Here is a 12515-nt window from a genome sequence, read left to right as displayed (position 1 = left end):
TCACATTCAAGATGTGTGATTAAGCATACAAATGTAAGATAAAATATCTCCTTTGGCTCAGAACTGGCCAGCTATGCTTGCCTTGTTCACTTGCACCAAACAGCCACACACTCAGGACAGCACTCTACGAGATTATGAACGCTTATCTTAGCATAGACAGACAAATTCCCATCTTATTAACAACAAATACCAACATTCTATGTTAATATACTATATCAATACTTCAAATATTGGACATGCTAGACGTTCTGAGCCAGGAAAATGATCAGGCAAGGAAGCAAATGTTCTGAGAATGAAGAAATTTTTGAGTATCAATTTACACTAAGAGATCAAAATCCTAGCATTAAGCATACTTCCTTTTCCATCTTACAGTTAAACAATTATCAATAAAGACAAGTTAAAACCACACAAGTTCGTCATCTTCACTTCAGCAAATAGTTTAAAGAAAAGTCTATATACCAATTCTGTGACTAGCCAGTTCTGCATTAAAAACCACCCTTCTAAAAACACCCCTGCCCCACTGTGACAGTGTCCTTGAAAACACCATCATTTAGCGATAACTCTGCTTTACAGCACCATCCTTTAGGTACTTCTAAGAATGAAAAGACCAACAACAGAATAATAACAGAGTGTCAGAGTCTCTAACCAAATTCTCAACAGTCAGTATAAGAGGATAAATCATAAGCTTCCACATTGAAGTTTTTATGAATTTTTTCCCAAACTAGCACTGTTTTGAACAAGAAAGTCTGTACTCATTTAAAACATGACTAGAAAAATTTTCATGGCATTGATTATGTTCATTTAATTTCTTCCTTCAGAAATAAAAAATCAAATATTTTCCAAGACATTCAAACAGTAAGATCAAAAAACCATTATCATTTTAAATTAAATGGGGAAATAAATCAAAGAAGGGGAAAAAAAAACCCTCAAAAGTTCATTCTTCTCCTACTGTCTTAGACAGCCTGCAGCTGCAACTTTAGTGAGTCTTTCAACAGGGTTCACCAGGTCCACACAGCTGCCGTTATTTCCAAAAACTTGGTGCTAAACTCTAGCACTAAGGTTCCAAACGTTCTCATTACCCTTTCTAAACCCATACCCATCCTACTCTACCCAAGTCTTTCCAGCCTTCCTGTACGCCCTAAACTTCAGACACTAGACCAGTGAGTCCACCCCTCAAGCGTCTCACTGCTGTGAAATCTTTCAGTAACCCATTGCTGCCAACAGAAAATCCCATGTATCATGGCATTCATGGTCCTTTATGGAAGATTGCTATACCTTTCCTCTCAGCTACATGCAGCCATGTGTCCTAGTCACTCTAAAATAGTATCTCTGAAATAAAGGCTTCTGTACACCTGGAAAAATCACCTGTACTCCAGGCGATCTGGAAAAACATCCATTCACTGTTTAGGACTCTAATCAAATCATTTTCCTAGTTAAGTTTTCCCGACTCTTCATCAAGAAAAACTGAATGGTCATTTCTCTGCCTTCTTATTCTTACAGAACTCTGTGCAGACAATATTTCTGTTGTGATATATTAAGAATATCTAAGGTGTTGCTTTTTGCTTGTTCATTTCTCAGTTTTTCCCAAATGACCAGTGTCTTAAAAGAACTTGTATCTGTCCCTTAATCCTGAACCCACCCTGAAATGCCTAGAACCAGTGGAAAATTGAATAACTTATTATTGACCAGCTGCATTTTGATTTTCTCTGTTCAATTCACTTGAATCTCTAAAATTTAAAAAAGTCCAGAAAAGATAAGAATGCATGCCATCCAATGTCCACTCCTACTTTGGAAGTCTATGCAGTCCCTTAGAACTAGTACTTGCCTGCCAATCCACTTAAACACTGCCAGTAAGACAACCCCACACATGATTCTTACTCCTGTTTTTACAAAGTCAAGATGAGCTTTTGCTTATACATGCTTATAGCACTTTTGCTTTTGCCAACCTCAAAATATTAACAGGATTAAAATGGTAAAAATAAATAATGACTCCAATTATTTTGCTAAGAATTAAATCTCTAGTTTCTACATTGGGAAGCCCAAGTTGCCATATATCTCAAGGAATTTGGGGAAATACTCAACGTAAGATTCATGACCCAACAATAAGACTCCTACGCATAGTTGATCTTCATGGACAAGGTCTCTAACTTAACTCCAGTGTTCCCAGTAAGGACATGTTATTTTAGTCTCAGATCCACTGCCAACAGCAGATAATGAAGAATGAGAAGGTAAAGATTTTCTTCACTTGCACCCTCATTCTTAAGTAATAAACACTGCATGATTAATATTCTTGTAAAAGAGCAAATGTTACAAATACATGATGAATGAAACCATTACATAATAAGCTAGTCAAGAGGGAACTTTATTTAGAACATGAGTAATTTCAAAGTGGAAATAAAGAAAATACGAACTGAATACATGCTGTCACAACAGAAACACCATTACTGATAGGTATGATTCTTAAGAGCTAACTTAAGTGTTACGAAGATGGTCTGTCATTTAGAAAGGAAAGAAAATCAAGGAGAAAACAAATATAGACTGTGATGGGAAGAAGACATACTGAGGAATGGCTCAGAGCATGTGTTAGATGATCATGCTTCTACAGTAGAGTTGAAAAATCTGGAAGCACATTTGCTTCACAGTGCCTGTAGCAGGATCACAGCAAAGGCATTTGGGGTGCCTGCAAATGCCTACAAATTCATTCTCCAGCTGCACACATGCTCAGAGCAGCTGCCTCCATTACTGCCTCACACTTCTGTCAGTCTGTCAGCACCTCTAATCTTTGCTATTGCAGCAAGCCACACAACTAAGGCTTCTTCTGAATTTGACAATGGAAGATTCTCTCAGCTAGAGTCTGGGTGGCACTAGGCTGCCAGCTGTGTCTCAAAAGGGTCTATTGGCTACTAAGCCACTCTTGGTTCCAACATGAGCTTAACAAAATACCCTTGCACTGAACTTTTCTGAAATCATGCAGCATTCAATGGAAAACAGTTCAATCTACAAAAGTACAGGTCACAGAGGTTTTTTAAAAGAGTACAACTATTTCAGAAGATTATGCACATCTTAAGAACAGAACTACATGAAGCTATTAGAAGATGTAAATAAAGAGATGCATTAAAATTAAACATAAAAAAAATCCATGTGTTCTTATTGCAGTTTCTTGCAACACTAAGGTTTTAAAGTATTAAAAACCTACTTAAAGGCCTTAAATTAAGATTCCTGAATATGCTGGGCGGTGGTGGCGCACGCCTTTAATCCCAGCACTCGGGAGGCAGAGGCAGGCGGATCTCTGTGAGTTCGAGGCCAGCCTGGACTACCAAGTGAGTTCCAGGAAAGGCGCAAAGCTACACAGAGAAACCCTGTCTCGAAAAACCAAAAAAAAAAAAAAAAAAAAAGATTCCTGAATATGAGCTGGGCAGTGGTGGCGCACACCTTTAATCCCAGCACTCGGGAGGCAGAGCCAGGCGGATCTCAGTGAGTTCGAGGCCAGCCTGGTCTACAGAGTGAGATCTAGGACAGGCACCAAAACTATACAGAGAAACCCTGTCTCAAAAAACAAAAACAAAAACAACAACAACAACAAAAAAAGATTCCTGAATATGCTTTCCCAGATTTATGTATCATAGCTCTGTAGTTCTTAGCAAAGGTACTAACTAAATACAGCAAATTAATTTGTAAAGAGCATTCAGACAATATTTAGGTCTGACTTTAATGCATCTATGTCCTTACTACATCACAATCAAGTTATCAATTTTTTTTTTTTTTTTGGTTTTTTTCGAGACAGGGTTTCTCCGTGTAGCTTTGCGCCTCTCCTGGAACTCCCGTGGTAGCCCAGGCTGGCCTCGAACTCACAGAAATCCACCTGGCTCTGGCTCCCGAGTGCTGGGATTAAAGGCGTGCGCCACCACCGCCCGGCAAGTTATCAATTTTTAATAACTAAAGGCTAAGTTACTTGTTGTTGGTATTAGTAATAATTTTTTTTCCTTTTCTTCCTCCCTCCTTCCACCTCATGTAGCCCAGCACATCCTTGAACTTCCTACATAGTCAAGGCTGATCTTGAACTTCTAGCCTCCTGCCTATATATCCAAAGTGCTGAGATTATAGGTATGTGCACTATGCACAGTTTATGAGTGCTGCACCCAACTCCAGGGTCTTATGCATGTTAGGCAACAGTCTCCCGACTGACAGGTACCTTCAATCCTAGTAATAACTTTAAAAAGTACCTTGATCTTTGAGTTTCTAAAACTTTCCCCAGTCCATTTATTGATCTGAAATAAAAAGCAAAAGGAAAGGGTTAAAAAAAAATGGTAACTTTTTAAAAAAGCATACAAAATCAATCATTCCTAAAACAAAAGTAAACAGATACAAGTGTAACCAGAACTAGTAAAAATTGAAAAACAAACTTGCATTTTTTTATGGATTAGATTCTTTCTCTTCAAACCACAAATCTAGCACAATCTAGTTGTGCATTTAAGAAAACCTGCTACTCAAAGCCTGCCATACAACTGGAAGGCTAGGCAGGACTCTCAGTTATAAAAGGTCCTTCACTTTAGGAAAGGGGTAAGGATGTGGCTCAGTGGTACAGTCTTTGCATAGCATGTGATTTGGTGGTACAGTGCTTGCCTAGCATGCACAAAACTCCTAGGTTTAACCCCAGCACTGCCAAAAAGAAAAGGAAGGAAAAAGATGATTCATAAGAAGCAGGGATTCCTAATGTTCTTGTATACTAAAAACTTTTGCATGAGTCAATTTTAACCCATATACTTTGTAGAAATGGTGAACACAGAACACAAAATAAAGGAAAATGGTCCCCTTTGTATGCCACAAAAGACACTTTAATTCCTTTAAACACCGTGAACACCAATGTACTTTTAGAGGATTAATTCTCTTTTCTTTACAGATACATATTCAAAGTCTGTGCTGCTTGTTGGGTATGTTCTCACGGGTAAGCCTTCCTGTGTACAATGACTCTGAGGTAAGTCTCACTTTTGGACTACTTAACAAGAGTCTTAATCTTCTCTTCAAAGAGCCAATCTCCATTGTAGTAACAGCTCAGGAAGCGCATACGAAGTGCAGGGCACTCTGCGTGGCTCACCAGCAATTTCACAGGTCTCCTGTACACTTACTAAGTGCAGGGCACTCTGCATGGCTCACCAGCAATTTCACAGGTCCTCTGTACACTTACTAAGTGCCAGGCACTCTGTGTGGCTCACCAGCAATTTCACAGGTCTCCTGCACCACTTAAAGCAAACTTATATGATAGGTTTTAATCTTGTTTTGAAGATGATGTTTAAGAAGCTTAAATAAAACCCCCTAAGAACAGTGAGAAACAAATCAAGGATTGCAACCAAAGTAGACTTCCATTCCATATTCCTAAACACTATACAATATTACCTGCCTTCTACAGGAGACATTACTTTTCATAGTAAAACCTAAGGATATTATTATTAAAATAAGAGAAAAATATAAAAGAAAAAATACAAATTTCTTTCTCTTGTGATCACAATCACTACAAATGACCTCTTTAATGAGATATATTTTTTGATTCAGTTTTATATATATATACTATATAGTATATACTATATAAACTAGTGGTACTATAGTCAACATGTAAGGTCAATAAAAATTTTATTAAATATGCTAGTGCTAATCCATTATAGAAAACTCTATAGTCACTAAAAGTGACCAATAGGGAAAGTTACTAAAATATATGGCAGTGTCTAATTTAGGTCTTACAAAATAATTCAAGACACAGTCCCTGAACTTTACCACCTTTGGTTTCAAAAGGAATGAAACTCTCCAAAATAATTTTGATGGCTATTTATTAATAACAGTATGATTCGTATTATTCTATTTTAATTAGTTGTGCGCATAGGCAATGTAGACATAAGGCAAGCTGGAAGACAAATCATAGTTGACAATTAAGGAAACCATTAAAATCAAGGAGGATTCAAGTGGAAGAGACAAAATTTGAGTAAGGAAGACTTCAACAAGGAATGGGAGGAAAAGAGAAAATAGGCTCTACAGATGAAAATATATACTATATATTATAAAGGAGGGGATTGTCTCAGAAACCAGCAATTGAGAAAATATTACGAGTAGGTGGGACCTGGTAAGACACATACATGAAAAAGTGAATTAACCATCTTAGGGTGTTATGGAGGCTTGACCTTAGGAAAGAGTCAAAGAAAAGACAGGAAATGAAAACTTATAAAGGGAGTTAGTGGACCTAGAATATCAGTCTAAAAATTCTGCATTTTGTTTTGCAAGCACTGGTGAATTATTTCATACATTCCTATTTATTTAACAGTCAATTAGTCAAGAACAATATCTGTGATTCCTTAATGATCCTTGAAGTCAGTCAACCTTGAATCTTATTTTATGTTCCTATAGAGCAACAGTCATCGTAAAAAAATATTTTACATATTAAAATTTAGATCTGAAGGCATTTAACATTGTAGTGGGTAGCCATTCCAGCTTTAATCTGGAAGTTCCAACCCCCATTGTGGCTTCGGCAACTGTCACGCCTACAAGGCGGGGCCAAGGGAAGACCCTGGAGACCCGAGATCGGGTTGGGCCAGCTCGCTCTCTGTTCCTGACCCTTGACCGTGGAACGAGCAGAGCTCCAGAGAACACCGCTGGACTGCGATACACCTTCCCCAGACCCCACGACCTACCTATCCCTTCATTTGTAAGTTACCCACTAAATAAATCTTCCTTTTAACTACGTGGAGTGGCCTTAATAATTTCACCAATATAACATACTTATAATTTTCACTGTTCTTTAAAAACAAATTAGGTTTATTTTTAATTGACATATAAAAACAGTTCATAAAGATGGGGTGCTGTGTAATACATGTACAGACTGACACACTTAGGTAAACATACCTATCTCCTCCAACATTCTTTCTTCTGGCTTTTAAAATACAATAGTCAAATGCTGTCTACTGTACCTGATAGTTGTTCTTAATTTGTTTAGCTCCTCTTCTGAAACCAAGTCTGTTTTATTGATAAGAATCATGTCTGCCAAAGCAACCTGCCTAAAACGGCAAAGAACAAGTATCAGAAGAAAAATGTTAAGAAATCACAAAAATGTTTAGAAACACTTAAGTCAACATTTCAATTAAAAACTAGCTTGGGTTCAGTTTATTCCCAATCTACTCATTCTACAGAAGAATTTCATATATCACTATGTAAGCTCATCCAAAAATTATTTGTTACTAATTCTATAAAGATAAGCCTCCAGAGTTTTTAATTAGAGAATAATTTTCAATTCATAGTGTATGTGTGAGTGTGTGTTATTAAAGAAAAGTATAAAATTCAGATATTCCTTATGACGGGAATAAGGATAGTCTATTTGATAAAAACTCCAAAATTTACCATGATTTTCAAAGAAATACAGAGAAAAAGTTCACTTAACATTAAAAAATTTGCTTTATATTACTATACTTTAAAAATATATCAAGATCTTGTATAAATATCTTCCCTATGAATATTATTGTTGTAAAATAGATACACAGAAATCCCAGTTAAAGAATTTAACTGATAAAATGCTACATAACAGATTATTTTCCTCAATTCTTCAGGAAATTCTAATCACTAAACTACTAGTTTCTATTTCTGTTCTTAAGATATAAATCAAAGAACACAAGCAAAATTGAAAAAATAACTCCAGACTGTATATCGTAATCCTACTTCTGTTTAAGTCAGTTGATGTGGCAAACAACAGAACGCACACATTTCCAAATATTAACAGCTACAGTCTTTAAGTTGGAGAGCTTCCATTTAATCTTGCATGGACTTCACAACTTTCTGATATTTTCTATTTGACTTATGTATATTTTCTATAATAACCATTTTGTGAGGAAAAAGTTATAATCCTATTTAAATTAATTTTAATTTAAATCACAATTATACAACAACACAATATTTAGGAAGGGCTACAAAAGAATTATCAAACTCCAAGATAACAAGGACTCATTTGCTTACAGTCTTTATGTCCTGTGCTGGGATCATCTGTAGCAAATCCCAGGAGGCCTCATTCTTAAGCCTAGCAGCACATTTGGTTTCAAAACCTACATCCCATTAGTGAAAATATGCTTAGGGTAGGGAAACTAATTTAAATACTTGTAAGTCTACAGACAAAACAATTAAGAATATATAAGTTACTAAAAATCATTTTAAGTGCCAAGTCAAAAGTCTTTCAGTGTTTATTCCTCTGTACTGAGTACCAAGTGAGGAGTGAGGCAGTGTCTAAGGGAGCAAATTAACCATCTTCAATTCCAGAGAAGTGGCATGAAAATAAAATGCTTCTAAATGTTAAGAATCTTCTAAGTTCATCAAAATCAACTATGTCCTGTGCTCACCATTCATTTATTCCCACAATATAAATGGTTTAAATAAAATGCTAGTTATGAGTCCGTGATGGGTAGAGAGCAATAATGTGTGGGAGGAAAAGAAAGTAAGTTTGCCTTAACTATCTTCATACTGTTTTTCAGTTTTTTTGTTTGTTTGTTTGTTTTTATGTTACTTTATCTTCTTCTGGCTGGTTAGCAATCAATATAAGCTTTAAATATGAATACCTAGTAGCTTCATTGACAAGGCCATCAGGTTTTTCTTCAGTTAAATGCTGAACAAAACAAAATTTTAAAACAATTACTATAATACAATACAAAAATCTAATGTCAACATAAAGGATTTTACTTTAAAACTATTGTTTTTTGTCTTAATGAGACTTTAAGTTCCATTATGAAATACAAACGCAGGAAGATTTAGTTAGTTACTATAATTGACTTAGAAGGCCATTAGGTACTTTTCATCTCCAGAAGCAGCCCTTCTCTCAATACTATTTATATCCTGAAGTCATCTATGCCATAAGGTTACCAGGGGCTGTCTTCTATAAATTAATGTTTTCAACCTATCACCTTACCTCTCAACAGAGACTCTCTATCACAACAAAAAGCTGGCTACTGAGGACTACAGACAACTCGATATTAACATTTTACATTCTAATAGAATTTTATAAATATTTAATTGTGGAGCTAGAGAGATAGATGGCTTAGCTGTTAAAAGACTCACAACCAAAATAAATTATTTCACTTTTAAAACATTTTAACTCATTTAGGCATCATGACATGAGAAGCAGCTATTTTCATTTATATATATATATAAACACTTAAATCTAATGCCCTCATCATCACAGAATACTGTTTTTACATACCACCACCAGATTATTTTTTATTAAAAGTACACCTGATAGAAGTAAAGTGAACACAATTTAAAATCTTTTTTAAAAGCTTTTATGCCGTGTACAACCAGTCTTATTTAGAATGTTACTTAATAATTATATAAGAGCATATGTAAAATATGTACAAATTATATCATATTTTCTCAGGCTGGTTTTACAATTCATGGGGAGGTGATTATTATAGCTTAGGATTTAAGACACACTGAGGATTATTTAATAGACTTGGTTAAGACTACAGAGGTGATCTTTTTTTCTTCTAAAAGTTTACCAAATACCATTTAGGTACAACAGAACCAATCAGAACCAAAGTCATGACAGTGACATAGTCATTTCCTTTTTTAATCCAATTTTATAAATTCAACCACATACTCACTCCCTAGTTACAAAGTTCACAGACCATAGAGTGTATCAATAATTATTCCATGCCAAAGGACCAAGTGTAATATTAATATTTTCATAATTATTCATGGCTTCTTATTGTTAACAAATCCATTTAGCATGATATACTCTGCATCTAGAGAATAAAGCTATCATCAGTCCCTGGAACAGTCTATAAATGAACTGTAGTTAACACAACCATTTGTTGACATAGACACATAAATTCTGTTATTTGAAAAATTCTATACACATGTAGCAACACATCTCTTTCCACTAAGCAGTCAAAAATGATACATCTGCATCTGGATGATCCTATACAACATTCTTTAAAACTGAAATATTGTTTAAGATGCTCTACTGGAAGCTTCATTTGCATGCATATCAATAGATGTATCTGATTGTGACTTTGTAACATGTAAAAAAGATATTAAAATTAACGACTTTAAAATTTTTCTTAAATGTAATTAAAAAAACTTGGCAGTTTCACAAAGCAACTTACAATGTTTTGAGTCATTTATCTAAGATAAATTTTCACTCAGAGACTAACATTTGATTACCTCCAGACAGGTAAAAGATTAAAAACAAAAATAACCTAAAAACTCCCAAAAGAAAAGCCTGCCAATATGTACAATTTGATTACAAGTACATGTGATAATTATAGAAAGAGATAAATGTCCTGCCTATGCACATATGAAAGCTTTCTAAATATGAAAAGTAGTAAATGTAGATTAACATTTCTTTTTCTGGGCATGAGCCCTACATTTCCCTTATGAAAGTTCTACTTCCCCAAGCCAAGCTTAACAAAAAAGGCCAAAACCTTGTTTGCTATGCAGAAAATATTTGGTCATAAGTCAGACCTCCATTTGTAAAATAACAAAAATGTAAATTCTGATATTCTATTCTACCTATACAGGCATACAATGAAAGTTTTATAAAAGTAAAAAAAAATAAAATCACCTATCTCCAAAGGATTCCTCATCTCTGCTAGAGATTGTAGCTTTTGTTTATATTTCAAAACAGGCAATAATAATTTTAGTACTAATGAACCCAACAAACCAACATATTCAAAGAGTAAAGGTTCAAACTCCCAATGTGCCCTACCACGACAAACAAAATAAGGAAGTGAGATGGTAGCCAATGTACACAAGTTCTAATTTCACAGGAGGAGTAAGTTCTGGAAATTTATTCTGGAAAGCTAATTATAGCATGGCAACTATAATTAGGCCCATGGGATGGAATAATAGAAATTTCCCAAGTGATCAAAAACTGGTACCTATGTAAGTGGGTGGACAAGGTTAGTATCTGATTGCTTCACAATGTTTTAGAATATCTACACAGACAGATCAGGGTAGCAAATTGTATATCTTAAATCTATACAATTTTTATTTGTGGCTTATGGCTCAATAAAGATGGGGAACAAAAAGAAATCATTAAAAATAAATTACTACTATAGTCACAACTTCAAGAAGGGCTACAGGAGTTCTTTCCTGCAGAAATAAAGAAAAAAGCAGGAGCAAACAGAGAAAATAAATCAAAATGGTCTAAAAATTCATTAACCAAGGAAAGAACTGTGCTGACCACAGTGGTAACAAATTCAATGTCAAAGATGTCAGACATCAGACAAAGAAAAGGGAGAGAAATAGTGGTGTGGTTTTTTGTTGTTGTTGTTGTTGTTTTTGTTTTTTCACAAGGAGTGGTTAGATATCTAATGTGGTTTCAGCTTTGAAAAAATTATCGCATAATGTCAGTCTATTTATTTTTCTGGACTTTTCCAAGCCAAATTGATTTCTGACTGAATTGTTTCAATAGCTTGTGCAATACAACAGAAGACTCAGAAAGGAACCTCTTACTCGACCTTTTATGTGTAAACTTCATTCATTGATTCTATTGCATTAAATGCTGTCACATTTGTAGAACTGAAAAGAACAATGTCAGTGCCTAGATGTCAAGCTTTGAGAATAGAGAGCTGTCATTTTAAGTTGTCCAATTCTTTGCCCATGATTAAAAAATGAATATTTCAGATCAATGGGTGACAATCCCATTAGAGTGATAGCCTATGATATCAATTACCACTTCAGTTTCAATTTGGCTGGCTGGCCACAGGGTACCATTTCTCAGCTTTACTTGTGATGGGCTGGCTCTGTGAAGCATGACACCCTTAAATTGCTGCCCATTATCCAACTGTCATTACTTGTACTGCCTCAGAATTCTCTGAATCACAAGCAGCTACTGAGGTCAAGCTTTGCAACCAGAGGAATTGAACAAGTTGGCAAATTCTTTATATAAAGGCAAAGTTATTTATCTGACATCTGACTTGGAAAATCTAAAGTTTCCATTATTCTGACAGTATGTCAGTTTTGTGTAGGTATATTGATTTAATAATTTAAGAGGTTTTATCAAAGTGGCAAGGGGTTAAACATATACTGTGTTTGCATTATTCAGAACACTGCTTTGTTTTGGGGTCTCTATCATGCCAGTAAAAGATTCTATTTAAAAAAAAAGATTCTATTTAATTCCTCTCTATATCCAACTATATATATATAAAACTATTTCTGTAAGTATAAAACATTAGAGTTTGACTTTGGGTAAAGCATGTTAAGTCTATACAAAAAAAAAAAATCAATGAAATATCCTAGCTGCTATCTTATGTACCCCAAATTCGTGAATCAACTTACAGAGGAAATTAATTCAAACATACCTATAAAAATGTTCAAAATGAGCCAGGTGGCGGTGGCACACGCCTTTAATCCCAGCACTCGGGAGGCAGAGCCAGGCGGATCTCTGTGAGTTCGAGGCCAGCCTGGGCTACAGAGCGAGATCTAGGACAGGCACCAAAACTACACAGAGAAACCCTGTCTCAAAAAACAAACAAAAAAGTTCAAAATGAGGA

At 35.1% G+C, this 12515-nt stretch overlaps 1 protein-coding gene across 5 annotated transcripts in view; it reads right to left on the bottom strand.

The window, feature by feature from the left end:
- The window catches only part of LOC128125685 (zinc-regulated GTPase metalloprotein activator 1), a 45970-nt gene that overhangs the window by 16577 nt on the left and 16878 nt on the right, over window positions 1-12515 (bottom strand). For all 5 annotated transcript variants that reach the window (XM_052763313.1, XM_052763312.1, XM_052763314.1 and 2 more), the window contains 3 exons: window positions 8583-8629; window positions 6954-7040; window positions 4224-4268 (listed from right to left, as the gene is read on the bottom strand). In XM_052763313.1, the coding sequence (XP_052619273.1) occupies window positions 4224-4268; window positions 6954-7040; window positions 8583-8629 (179 nt within the window). The remainder of the gene's footprint in view (window positions 1-4223; window positions 4269-6953; window positions 7041-8582; window positions 8630-12515) is intronic.

This window comes from Peromyscus californicus, unplaced genomic scaffold (assembly GCF_007827085.1).
Source record: "Peromyscus californicus insignis strain IS unplaced genomic scaffold, ASM782708v3 Scaffold_4__1_contigs__length_199733344, whole genome shotgun sequence".
Taxonomy (NCBI): domain Eukaryota; kingdom Metazoa; phylum Chordata; class Mammalia; order Rodentia; family Cricetidae; genus Peromyscus; species Peromyscus californicus.
This window is presented reverse-complemented; position numbering and strand designations above follow the sequence as displayed.